The sequence below is a fragment of the Cryptotermes secundus genome, unplaced genomic scaffold, assembly GCF_002891405.2.
Source record: "Cryptotermes secundus unplaced genomic scaffold, Csec_1.0 scaffold280, whole genome shotgun sequence".
Lineage (NCBI taxonomy): Eukaryota > Metazoa > Arthropoda > Insecta > Blattodea > Kalotermitidae > Cryptotermes > Cryptotermes secundus.
Genome location: NW_019720566.1, coordinates 923,889 through 937,256, shown reverse-complemented (window position 1 = coordinate 937,256; position 13,368 = coordinate 923,889). Strand labels below are relative to the sequence as shown.

At 43.1% G+C, this 13,368-nt stretch overlaps 1 protein-coding gene across 6 annotated transcripts in view; it reads left to right on the top strand.

The window, feature by feature from the left end:
• LOC111868667 overlaps positions 1 to 13,368 on the top strand; it is a 331,386-nt gene that overhangs the window by 161,963 nt on the left and 156,055 nt on the right. For all 6 annotated transcript variants that reach the window (XM_033753177.1, XM_033753179.1, XM_033753182.1 and 3 more), the window contains exon 6: positions 7,903 to 7,971. In XM_033753177.1, coding sequence (XP_033609068.1) covers positions 7,903 to 7,971 — 69 coding nt within the window. The remainder of the gene's footprint in view (positions 1 to 7,902; positions 7,972 to 13,368) is intronic.

Below are 13,368 nucleotides of genomic sequence, written 5' to 3'. Positions count from 1 at the left end.
GAAAGAACGCTTGAATAAATTATTATCGGTAAGCGGGGTAGAAAGATTCTAAATTTGTCGCTGGATGACCACGTAAAATATATTGTACCATATTGTGGCGTGCCGCCTAAAAGCCAGAATATCCGAGCGGGCGTCCATTGCTGGACAACGGCTGTTGAAACACGTTTCCGAGACAGCGCATACAGAGACATCCATGTCATAGGCAGCGACTCCGAAAGAGGCGTCTCCTGAGCAACGCAGACAGATGTTTCCTGCGCAACAGAGGTGTCGTTTTCATGACAACGGAGGTAAACGTTTATTTTCACAGCAACGGATGGATCGATTTCCTGACAATGGAGGGACTATCTGTTGGACTCGGTGTCCCCTAGTCGGTAGGCCAAGCGGTTGTGAAACAGGGTGAATTCGTGAACAGACGGAGAAGTGAGAGGAGAGATCAGAGAAGACTGGAGAGCAGACCAGAGAGAGGACCAGATCAGAGGGCAGATCAAAGACGATGGACTAGTCAGGTCACATCATCTGGAAGAAATTATGTCAGAGTGATTGTAACTGTGATTGTGAACGAGTTATCCAATGAAACAGCTTCGTCAAATCCGCAACCCACTAATTTCTTGTCACGGAACACCGGACACTTGACAGTATTTACAGAATTGGTAGATCTACTTTGTAACATCGTAGCAATATCAAGAAATTTGCAGATATTGATACTTCAAAGCGTCTGTGATTTTTAACTGCCAAAATGTGTCTGAGTTTTTCTGAAGAGAAATGTTATTAATAAAAATGTATTTTAAATTATGTTTGGCACTCTTGGGTTGAGTGGCTGTTGCTGTGATTTCTGACTTTTGGGCCCATGACATGAATTGCTTATGATGCCTAGCGAGTTTAAAGACAGATCGAACAGGCAGCTGTAAAACTTTCGCCTCATATTGGCCGCCAGCCGGGTTGTTCCTGACACCTGAGATAGTCTCAGCGGCCTACTTCAGAACTCTCATCAGTCTGTGTGTGTGTGTGTGTGTGTGTGTCCCCATCGTTTCTAAGCAAAGGCTCAGTAAAGTGCATCCCTCCTTTCATTGCTAGGCAGCGGCTCGGTAAACACGTTCCCGCGTCAAAGAATACACGCAACAATAGAAATGTTGAAGAAAGTCGTCTTCTGGGTTTAGGCACTGTGTATTCTTCGTTTTGGCCGACGTTTCGGAGGAACGTAGCGCCTCCATCTTCAGAGCAGTAGCTACTGCTCTCCGCAGCCATTCTACTGCTCTGAAGATGGAGGCGCTACGTTCCTCCGAAACGTCGGCCAAAACGAAGAATACACGGTGCCTAAACCCAGAAGACGACTTTCTTCATTGTCATCGCCGTGAAAACCTCAAAACTTAAATAGAAGTGTTATTCAACGCCTGTGTCTGTGGGTTTGTCTGTGTGTCTTCCTATCGTTGCTGGGTAGCAGTCCGGTAAAGACGTTCTAATTGCAACGAAGAATTGTTGGAGGCGTCGTTTTCCATGCGGTCTGTGCCGTATCAAAGGAAAATAGGCAATTTTCCAGAGTTTAGTGTTTTTTAAGACCTCGCTGGCCCGTAGAAAGACTGTATTACTATCAGTTTTAACTGAACATTTACATCTGTTTGTCTTTATGCATTTACACACCTCAATCAGGCCATTTACAGTCTTACAGTGTTTAATTCTATTTTATTAAGTACCGGGTTCAGTAAGCAGCTGTACCCGTTAACGCGCCTTTAAACCCACTCAACTCACTCACTCACTCACACTCTCACTCACTTACGCTCACTCTCACTCACTCACTCACTCACTCACTCACTCACTCACTCACTCACTCACACTCTCACTCACTCAATCAATCACACTCTCACTCACTCACTCTCACTCTCGNAACTTATGAAGATCATTATTGTGTACAAGTTCTCACTAGCTTCCAGACACTTTCTTCGCTTTAAGTCAAAATATTCTCCTTAGCCTGCTGTTCTCAAACACCCGCAGTCTGTGTTTCAAGTTTCACACCCATACGTAATAACAAGGAAACTCTTAGTTTCGTATCGTTTAGTCTTTTCATCGTCAGACAGAAGAAGGGAAGATAAAGAATATGACCTTTCCCCTCGTTCAGCCGCAGGTCTGCACTTAAGTAGTAAAATGTGTTTTATTGTCGTCAGGATAGTAGCAGAGGGCTGGTTCATTACTTCCCAAACTCCTTCCCATTACTGTCGGATATCTGTGGAGCAGCTCTCTCAGTTGTCACGCCCAACGCCTTGTTCGTGTTTACGTTCACTCCATGTGCACCTGTTAGAAATGTCGCTTTTCCATCCAAGACTTCAGTCCACCGCCACTGCATTCATTGCTTCCCTCCTTGGCTGTAACCATGGTTACTGTGCTAGTCAATTTACGAAATGACTTTCCAGCTACTGCACTGGCTGCTGATTATAGTCGCAACTCATTTCTCTAGGTGACGTGTGAATAGAATGAAACCAGTGCCACTGTTGGTCATGAAATTGAATTATATTTGGCGTTGCACCGTTTGTACTGAAGGTTAATGGAATTTGTTGTAGTCATTATTCAGAATTCTTTAGTGAAACCCGAGAAATCGGGGGTTCATTTCACAGCAAAGGTGAGCTCATTTTTTGTTTTCTCAACAGCAGTGTCGAGATCAGTTCTGGGGCCCACCCAGCGTACTGTCCAGTGGGTGTCGGGGGTTAACATCGCCGGAGTAAATCGGCGGGCTTGAAGCTCGGTGCGCTCCAGAGCCGTTCTGGACGACATGGGGAGGAGAAAATTCTTGACCCTACCGGGACTCGAACTGCGACCCGTAGTCAGTCGCTATACTGAATACGCTATCCCTGTTTTGAGTTTCAGCTTATCAACGGTAAAGCTAAAAGTTATCAAAACAATGCCGAGATTCTAAACATGCACAGTATATGCGGACGCACTTTGATAATTATCTTGTCTTCTCATTCTTGGAAGATAATTAGCTCATTATGCTCCAACGAAGGGAGTTAGGCAAGTGTTGGGCAGAAGTGGTTGAACTTGGCGGTTCTACTGACCATTTAGGGACATAGTGAATTTCATTTTACCGACGTCGACTATAAATGTCGTCCGAAAATGATGTCGATATTTTCAGCTTGCGCATTGTATGCGGACCGGCTTCGGTAATTGCCTCGCCTTCTCTTCGTTAACAACAGTGTGTTACGTGACTTAACATTGTAACTGTAATGCTGTTACGTAAAATGGGGGCACTGGCAATTATTATTATCGAAGAGGGCGTGTAACTTCCTCTCAAAACGAATGAAGTACTAATTTCTTTCGCTACCATCATGAGGTAAAGTTGTCCCTGTGCTTAACTAATAAAACACTACTCCATGAAGACGTATGTGGGAGTATATGTGTTATTGACCTCGGCACTAGTTGGAGATAGTGGTGAGCTTCATGTCCCAGCCGCCTTACCCCGCGAGAGACCAGTCTTTTGGGAGAACCAAGCTTACAGTACAGCGTTATGCAAGGGAACCCAAAGGGATAGTATGACTTCATGCGGGCGGCACTGCTGGAAGTGACAGCCCGTAAGACCGGTAGTAATTCTTAACGAAGGGCGGGCTTCTGCAGCTTGATGGGACTGCAGTTCCGTCAACATCGCGCCGTTGAACAATGCAGGGAGATGTAGGTGAGTTTCCTGCTATGGATCACAGAGCGCATTCATTCTCGATACGCCCTTCTGGCTCCCCCTCCCCCCTACTTTTCTGTCGGTTGATTTCCTTTCCTGTGCCCATCCCTGCGGCCCCATCCGGGTGGCTACGCCCTCTCCGCCGCTGGACATAGTGCAAGAGCAGCAGTGACATTAGTAATTTGCAGTGGACAGAAGTAACAGGTCGTGTCTGCAAGTGAGGATTCATCTAATTCGTGCCTGTGAAGTAAGTGAAATCCTCAGGAGGTCCATATGTAAGGGGCAACCATAGGGGCGTGTGTCGAGGAAGAAATGTGGGTTTAATACCTGTTCGTTCCATATGACGATGCTAGCTGAGCAAGAGCAATATTCGGGTAAATGTTGGAGAGTGATCGGGAGTTTCCGTCGTCATGTGTCAGATACAGCGGTTCCCAGGCTTTGAAAGAGATGTGTGTGGTATACGTACGGCGATTTAAAAGCATGGAGCGGATGGTACGCTATATTTAGGTTCCTACCATGGTAATTTCCTGGATATACTGAGGAAAACATCGGAAACTTATCATGAAAAGCCAGTGCTACAAATGGAATTCGGAAAGGGTATTTTTTTTTTCGAATCAGGTTAACGCGCTGCCTATGTAATAAACTTGTAAACAAAAGGTAAAGCTATCCCTGTAACAGGTCATGGACGCCCATTGGTGGCGGTGAGGTTGTCAGCCTTACGCACCGCCTACCCTTTACCCCCCAGGAAGACTCCTGGTACTCATTTCTGTTAGAGGCTGAGTCGACTCCAGGGCCATAGTGAGGCTGGAAGGATTAGGTCAATTGATACAAATCAAATGAAATCAGAAATCGAACCTGCGAACTTCCGGCTTGTAGCATAGCGCCTCAACTAACATCGCTACCGCGTGCCCCGATGTATGAGTAGATTGTGTGGATTTTCATATTTGCGTGTTTCATACTGTTTAAAGATGCGAACCGCATTCACCCGCCGAGGGTAGGGCCTTGTGGTGGACTACGGTAACGAAGCGGAAATAAATTCTTGATCATCTCAGCAACTGTAAGCTTCTCAAGACGTCGTCCGTCCCTGTTCCGTAAAGCCATTTCATATTGCACATTTTTGTTGCGATTTGATGAACACTCCAGATAGTGATAAAATTCCGGCAGAACTTATTGAAGCAGGAGGTGAAATATTACATTCTAAGATCCACAATCTAATTACTTTTATTTGGCATGAGGAAAAATTGCCTGATCAGTGGAAGGAGTCTATTATTGTACCAGTTCACAAGAAGGGTGATAAAACTGACTGTAGTAATTATCGAGGGATATCACTGCTATCAACTTCATATAAAATTTTGTCCAATATTCTTCTTTGAAGGTTAATATAGATGAAATTACTTGGGATCATCAGTGTGGGTTTCGACGTAACAGATCAACTACAGATCAGATCTTTTGCATTCGTCTTATATTGGAGAAAAAATGGGAGTACGATGAGACAGTACATCAGCTATTCATAGACTTCAAGAAAGCCTACGATTCAGTTAGGAGGGAAGTATTGTACAATATTCTAATAGAGTTTGGGATACCCATGAAACTAGTTAGGTTGATTAAAATGTGTTTAAACGAAACTTATAGTAAAGTCCGTTTAGGTAAACATTTGTCTGATAAATTTCCTATCCAGAATGGTCTAGAACAAGGAGATGCTTTATCGCCACTCCTTTTCAACTTTGCCCTAGAATATTCAATTGGGAAGGTCCAGGAAACAAGGTGGGGCTGAAATTGAACGGGACACATCAACTGTTGGTCTATGTCGATGATGTGAATCTACTGGGTGATAATGTAGATACCATAAAGAAAAACATACAAACTTTAACCGACGCAAGTAAAGAGGTTGATCTAGAAGTAAACACAGAGAAAACTGAGTATATGTTACTGTCTCGTCACCAAAGTGGACAATATTAAAATTGATCTTAGAGAGATAGGATGGAATGGTATTGATTGGATTGATCTAGCTCAGGATAGGGACCAGTGGAGGGCTTTTGTGAACACGGTAATGAACCTTCGAGTTCCTTAAAATGCTGGGAAATTCTTGAGTAGTTGCAGAATTGGCGGCTCCTCAAGAAGGGCTGAGCTCCGTGAGTAAGTAAGTAGGTTGATGAACACTAATAGACTACGGATGTTCACGTATCGTGCACGAAACAGCGGATGCGATGCCAATTTTAAGGAACTCGTAGCGAGGCTGAAAAACAGCGTTAACTTCTGATTACTGAGCTCTGGCACTCGACGCTTGGATCTTTCGAGTGCGAGTCTGACGCGTCGTTGGAAATCTTATGTTCTCGTGACATTTCAGAAACATAATTACATTGACCTTATAATCAGCTGCTGAATTCTCGTAATTCTGTCGTGCATAAACTACCAGGTCGCTCAGTATCGATGGTTAAATATTCAGAGTAGTTAAGGAAATAGTGACGAAGTGTCCAGCAATTCCTCACATATTACAGCTTATGAATTCGTGTATTCGTATAATTTCATATTTAATAATCATTACTTGAAGCAAAATCTGAAGTCAGAATACGAAGGTACCACACACATTTTACAATTTTATAGTATAATCTCGATACAGGAAGCCTATGAAATAAGTACTTAACCAAAGGTTTATTAAAACCGAACTCTCGCTCATTTTTTTAAAGGAATGATTAGGCCTAATTACTGGAGTCGGTCTTTACTTCATTTTTTTTCCTTGGCACTACAGCCCCAGTGGGCCTAGGCCTACCTCCATGAACTTTTCCGATCACTTCAGATTTTCTAGATCTTACACATACGGTAGGACTCCTTGGGCGGGTGATCAGCTCGTCGCAAGGCCTCTACCTGTACATAGACACAGAAAAACCCACACAAACATCCATGCCCTGAATGGGATTCGAACCCACGATCCCGGCTTCCGAGCGAGCGAAGACAGTGCATGCCTTAGACCGCTCGGCTACCGACACCGGTCTTTACTTCATATAAAATGTATATATTTTTTAAAGTACCTTATGTAATTTTTCCGATTCCTCCAACTGTTACAACAGCAGTTTCTGTTGGTTGTGACGCCCTGTGATGAAGATAATGATAGTAAACGTAAAAGTAAAACGTCTGTCGAGATTTATCATCCGCAGTGAACAGTCAATATTATTGAAACAGCTTTGTAAGACACAGGACTAATATAATATTCATAGAGCGATAATATGAAGCGTTCATACATTGCAGCAGTTCCCACAACCTGCAGATACTCTCAGCAAGAACAGAACAGTCTGCGTTGGTGCACGAGAAACCGCAGAATGGAATTGACAGTATAAATAACATTTGATTACAATGACATATTATTATTATAATAATTATAACTGTTTACCTGTAAACGCAACAGTCGAGAGCCCACTTATAAAGTGAGCACGAGTAAGAAGAAAGTAAAACTGTATGGACTTGCATACAAATATAATGCAAAACAAGGCAGGTTGAATGATAATAATATGTCTGGTACTTCGGGGGCCCTTCAGTCATACCCATTCATCATTCTAATAATGTATAAATGACAACAAAACAACTCAGGTACTGAATTCATATTTCACTCTGCTCATGCATGTAAACATTGCATCTGTTTTAGAAAAGTTCGGTAGTTGGTTGAGGCACTATGCTACAAGCCGGAAGGTCGAGGGTTCAGGTCCCGATGAGGTGATTGGATTTTTTCAATTGAGCTAATCCTTCCAGCCGCACTATAGCCCGGGAGCGACTCAGCCTTTAACAGAAATGAGTACCAGGAATATTCTTGGAATACTCTTGGGGGTAAAGGCTGGCCGGAACGTAGGGCTGACAACCTTGCAGCCATCTATGAGCCGATTTTCTAGAAAATATGGGAACCTCAACATCTCACAACCCTATGGGCCTTCACGGCCTGTTACAGGGATAGCTTTACTTTTACTTCTTTTACTTGCGGGAATATATACCTTGTTGTTGCTGTTAATTATTATTGATGCTGTTATAATAATTACCATCATTATCATTGTTTAATCGTTACTGCCATCATCACTGTGACGTAGTTTCCATCGAACTCTCTTGATAGTCATTCTGCCATTTAAGGCTACCTAACCTGGGCTTTGGCACATGATCTAGCAAAATAAATGAAATAGTACACAGCTCTGGATGGACAGATCGAAGAAATTTCGTGGCCATCCATCGTAATCTAATATGTCCATGACTTCTGTTTACAGGAGACTTGAAGGATGGGCAGAATGGAGGCGTGAAGGAGAGTTCCACTTTTTCCACATCGGAATCGAGAGGTGAGTGCAGTTCTGTATTGGTGCATGGTGAGTCCTGTAATAACAGCTTGCTTCTTTGCTAACCCCCCAGTAGCGAATGCAGGACAGGCCCAGCGACTCCGCATCTGAATGAGATGCAAGCAGCAGCAAGCACACAGACACACAGAGCTCAAAATCTTTCTGCCTGGCAGCTTATAGTGTAGCCTAACTTAGCATCGAATTTCATCGAAATGGAATAGTTCGGAGTTGGAAAATATAGCAGAATATTTATCTTAGCCTAGAGGCAGAATTGACAGGCAAACGTGATTCAAAGCCATGATTTTTTCTATAGGTTTTATTATCGATCTATTGGAAACAAATTCCGTTAAAATATCCGTTCATATAAAACTGACTTGTAAGTTGGTTTAACAGAAGGGTTTGCCGATGAATGTAATCATTTCTGTTTAGTTTCTTTTTGTGAGTGAGCTTAACCAACATCTTGTGAACACGGTAATGAATCTTCGGGAACAATAAAAGACGTGGATTTTTTTTATCGTCTTAACTACTCTTGGCTCCTGAAGAAGGTCTCAGGCCTGTGAAGTTAGTCATACTAAGTTTTTAACTTAGTGTCCTTCCTGATCAATTTTCTTTGCGGTAACGCCTCCTACCCGGACTTGTAATGGATCGATTCTCGGGGCCGGAAGTCATTGTTTTACTTTAAATCTTTTACGTTTGTTCTTACAGACAAGTGATGTATCTTGAAGGAAAAGTGAAGTATGTTAGTGTAAGTATATTCAACAATTTCATAGAATAAATAAAGCACTAAACGTAGGTCATATGCACCCGTAAAACAGAATAGACCAATACAAAATGAGATTTCATAACTGGAGTCTTGCATCTTCAGTGACAGTGAGTGACGGGCGGAAGAAACGCAACGTAGCTATTGTATAAACGTGAAAATTTTTCTGCTGCATCCTTCGTCCTTGAAGCAAGGCTTGCGCAGGGCGTTGTGTATGCAGTATATGACAGCTAAATGCTATTAGTCGTTAGTCTTGGTAAAATAATTTAAATAGGTAGTTTTTTTTGTTTGTTTTCTTGGTATATTCAACCTTGCGTCAGCTTCATTAATTATACTGTGATAGATTATAAGATGAGGTGTGGTATACTGGGAAGGCAGTAAAAGGAAACGTTACTTTCATTTTTTATAGAGCGAAGCTGTTTTAAGTTGCATGTTAAAATTCAGTTCTTACCTCCAGGCATTTACACCGCTTCTCCATTACAGATATCAATCGGTCTGTTAATTCCAGTGAAATGGCCACTGATTTTTGGGACTCAAACGAATCCCACAGATAAATTCTGCGGGCTGAATGCGTTACCGTTAAAGAAGCGGTACACATAGTTACCACTGTCGTGTAAGGATTTAAGGTTGAGGAAAAGGAATATATTGTAACGGATTTGATTAACACGTCGCCAGACAACAGCTCTGTAAACACGGTCGAACATGCAACAGTAGCTGTGGTTTCTGTAGATCCGACAGACGCGCCAATAGACCGGCTGGATAGCGATCACGTGATATGTGTTTACTGTACGTCCATGTCTGTTCCTCGGTTATATAAAGAGAGCAGTGACCTGTAAGTTCAGAGGAAATAGGAACTAGGAGTAAAGAAGAGTACAAGATGTCAGCTTGTGATGATTTGACGTGTGATTTGAAGACTTTATGTGTGCTGTATTACAGTGATATTTGGGAGTGTATGATTTGGTGGACTTCTGTGGTCTCTGTGTTATAAATCCGTGAAGACTAGTGCAGATAGACTGAAGAGATTATCGTGGAGTACTTTGTAGTGTGAAAATCAGCAATAGTGAAGTAATTAATTGTAGTTACGACCCGTAAATATCCAATAAATCCGCTTACTAATCCGAACGCCGTCTTCAGTTACCAATACCTTCCTTTCTTCCCCTCGGCGCTACAGCTCAGGGTGAGCTTTGGTCTCCTGAACAATCAGCATCCATTCCTCCCTATTCTTCATTTGTTCAGGCGATGAAACATCGAATGGTAGAGTGAAGAAGGGAGGAGAGTGTGGATGGAAGAGGTCGTGGCCCACTTATTTTTGCTCGCTGATTTCCATCTATCCACGCTAATTATCTGGTTTCTAAGCAATTTAGTTTTTACGGTGTGAGTTTGTCAGCCTCACGCCCAACCCCCAACGTGAATGACCACGGTATCCCTTTTCGTCTGGCTCCTACTCCTTGACCTGTCCGGCATGGGTCTTCTACCAGTAGCTATGCTACCGCCGGCATACCTCTCAGGGTCTCAGGAGCACTCAGACCCCACCACCACCGACAATAAGATGGAGACACACTTGGTGGGGAGTCACCCTTACACGTGACAATATTTTCAACAGGTTAGGCGACCCCCAGAATTAGAGTTGAACACAGGAGCCTCCCGAATAGTAGCCACGAATGCTAAGCATTATACCGCGTCTTCTGTGGCTGTTTATCCCGTTTAATCGGAGCGAGACCAGTATGATGCCGCCAAGCTGAAGAATGTCGTGCTACGCCTTAGAAAGTCATTTGCATGTCGAAAAGCAGGGAGTAATGGTCTTTTAGTGGATTTAATTTGGAGGCCTCGGAAGCAGCCATTCTGTTACAGAGTTGCTTGTCTCTGTATGTCTGGAACTCTCCGCCCTCTGATTTAGTCACGACCATCAGTATGACAGATAGTCAGTGATCGATTTCGTGAAAACGTTTTGTTAACAATATGTAACTTAACACCACAGTAATTCCTTTGCATACACGTATGCAGCACCAGTCCGGCGGCAGCGTGGAACTATAAAACGGCAATAACTTTAGCGCCGTTCAGAATAGAGCCGTGGAGTCTTGCGTGGTGCATGTACAGCCTTTCTTTAGGGTAATTTAACCATTTCCCTGCTTGTTATTTTTTTTATAACTCCCCGGCTTTTAGCCCACAAGCGAACTAAACCGACCGAGCGACCACCGCTTGTCGGCGAAGTTACTGCCAACTTTAGCGGATAGAGGGTGTCGCGTGGTCAGCGCAACGGATCCCCACGGCCGTAAATCTCGGTTTTCTAGACCGGAGCCTTTACTTTTCCATTCAAGTAGCTCCCCAGTTATCCACACGAGGCTGAGTGGACCCTGTTCCAGACTCACTACTCCTCAGAAAATCTGTAAGTGTCGGGAATCGAACCTCTAGATCTGTAGCCAGGAACTCTGACCACTTGACCACAGAGGCCTTCTAAAATAATGCAGTTTTAAGACAAAAATATGAAAAGACAACAAAATAAATGTTCATAACTCAATGAATGTCTTCGAAGAGACGATTATTTCTTGATGTGGACTAAAGTTGAATGTCGCACTGTGTGATAATGGATACATGTTCGATTTCAGTCGAATATCGCAACGGTANACACTAAATGAATCGCTACAGCGATTGAGTTTGTTTCCGACATCACCGGAAGCACTTCTGACTCGGGGTGAGGGTGGTACCCGTGCTGAATCAGTAATGAGGAACCGACTATCCTACTGATGTATCAATTCCGTATTGTTTTCCCCTCCGTTTGCTCGAATTTTCCGATGATGGCTTTATAGGGGCCGTGTCTGCTTTGTTCCAAATCTTACCTGACGTAACAGTTGAAGATCAGCTTCATCTTATTCAGTAGCTGTGCAGTCGATATATCACTGACTGACAAAAATCCACAGTTTATGAAGCATTTACAAATCTAGGTAGCTTATTGAAACTGTAGGAGCCGGGATTGCGTGGTCAGTATCACGATTGCTTACGGGCTGGACGACCGAGGAGTCGGAGTTCGAGTCCCGGTAGGGTCGAAAGTTTTCTCTTCTTCACTTCGTCAAGACTAGCTCTGGGGCCCACGCAGCCTCCTGTCAAATGGGTACCGGGAGTTCTTTCCCCGGCGGTAAAGCGGAAGGAGCTTCAAGCTGACGACTCACATCCAGCTAGTTCTGAGGTAAAGAAAATGTGGATCTGTACATCCACTCCCCATACCCCTTAATTGGCCGCCATAGCTCAAGCGGTTAGTCGCTGGCTTTCCACCGCGGCGGCCCGGGTTCGATCCCGGGTCTGGTCAAATGGGATTTGTGGTGGACAAAGTGGCGCTGGGGCAGGTTTTCTCCGAGTACTTCGGTTTCCCCTGCCAATCTTCATTCCACCAATTTGATCTGCAGTCACCCTCGGCTATCATCAGGAGCTGGTACAATAGGCCAGAAGTGGCCGCAGTACAAGGGACTTAGTCCCACCCCACTAGCAATAAAGTAATAATACCCCTTAATTAGTTAAGCATAGGAACAACTTTTCTTTTAGTGTGAGTGTGTTAGATTTTGGCTTTTCGACAGATGACACTTAGAGTAGTATTCATAGGAACAGTGACTGTTTTAGAATATGCTAGTATTTTTGCCTCATAGATGAAAAAAAATCCACATTTCTACTGCATGCGCGGCAGTAAGTATTGCTTAATCCTTTCTTCCTGAAAAAGGAAGTGGAACAGTTACCACCAGGGCCCGGATTTTGATGACATGTCGTCTTTTCTTCCTTGTATCCTGTGCGATGCTCTTAAATATATAAATCTCGGATATGAGCTGCTGGTTGCAGAAATGTAAATTTTATTTGTAATTTTTTGGACTTTTAATGGTATCTTGTGATTTTTGGCCACTTTAGTGAATTTTTCTTCATATGTTTTCTGAAATGTGAATAACATGGAAGCGAAGTGTTGTTTCTTTTCTCCTTTAGGTAATTTTTCTGGATTTTTCGGTCATTTTATAGGTCATTTTTTTAATGTTTTCAGGTCATCAAAATCCGGGTCCTGCATATTACATTTTTGGGTCATATTTTAGGTCATTTTTCTGGATTGTTTCAGTCATCTTATAGGTCATTTCTTAAATATTTTCAGGTTATCAAAATTCTGGCCCTGGTTATCACTATGTGCTATGTTTCCATTTTATTTAAAACATACTGCACTAGGATGAAGCTGACTTAACTGGTTATTCCTCTGACGTTTGAACTGCATGGTTCCTTCTGAGTGCTCTCGAAAGTTCGCAGCGCGACAAACACGCAACTTGACAATTGGTGCCTCTCGGTACCACAAAAATGCGGCTGTTTCAAGAACTAATAGCGTCACATGCTGCAATATTGATTGATGACGCGAAAGCAGAAATCTGCTCGCTTTTAGTAAATTTTACAGGCTCAACAGAGTTTTCACACAAGTCACATCTGAAGTAACCTAGAAACACTCGAAATGTGACGTAACGGTTGTTTGCTTGCTTCATTATTTTACGATGTTGCGTGAGTGATGAGTCTACTAAGTTTTCAGGAGTTCACTGCTGTGATTGCTGAGATTCTGGTCATGTGGGTGAATACCAACGCCTTGGAGGAGCGTTCTGCCTTCATTTTCAGAATAAAAATAACAG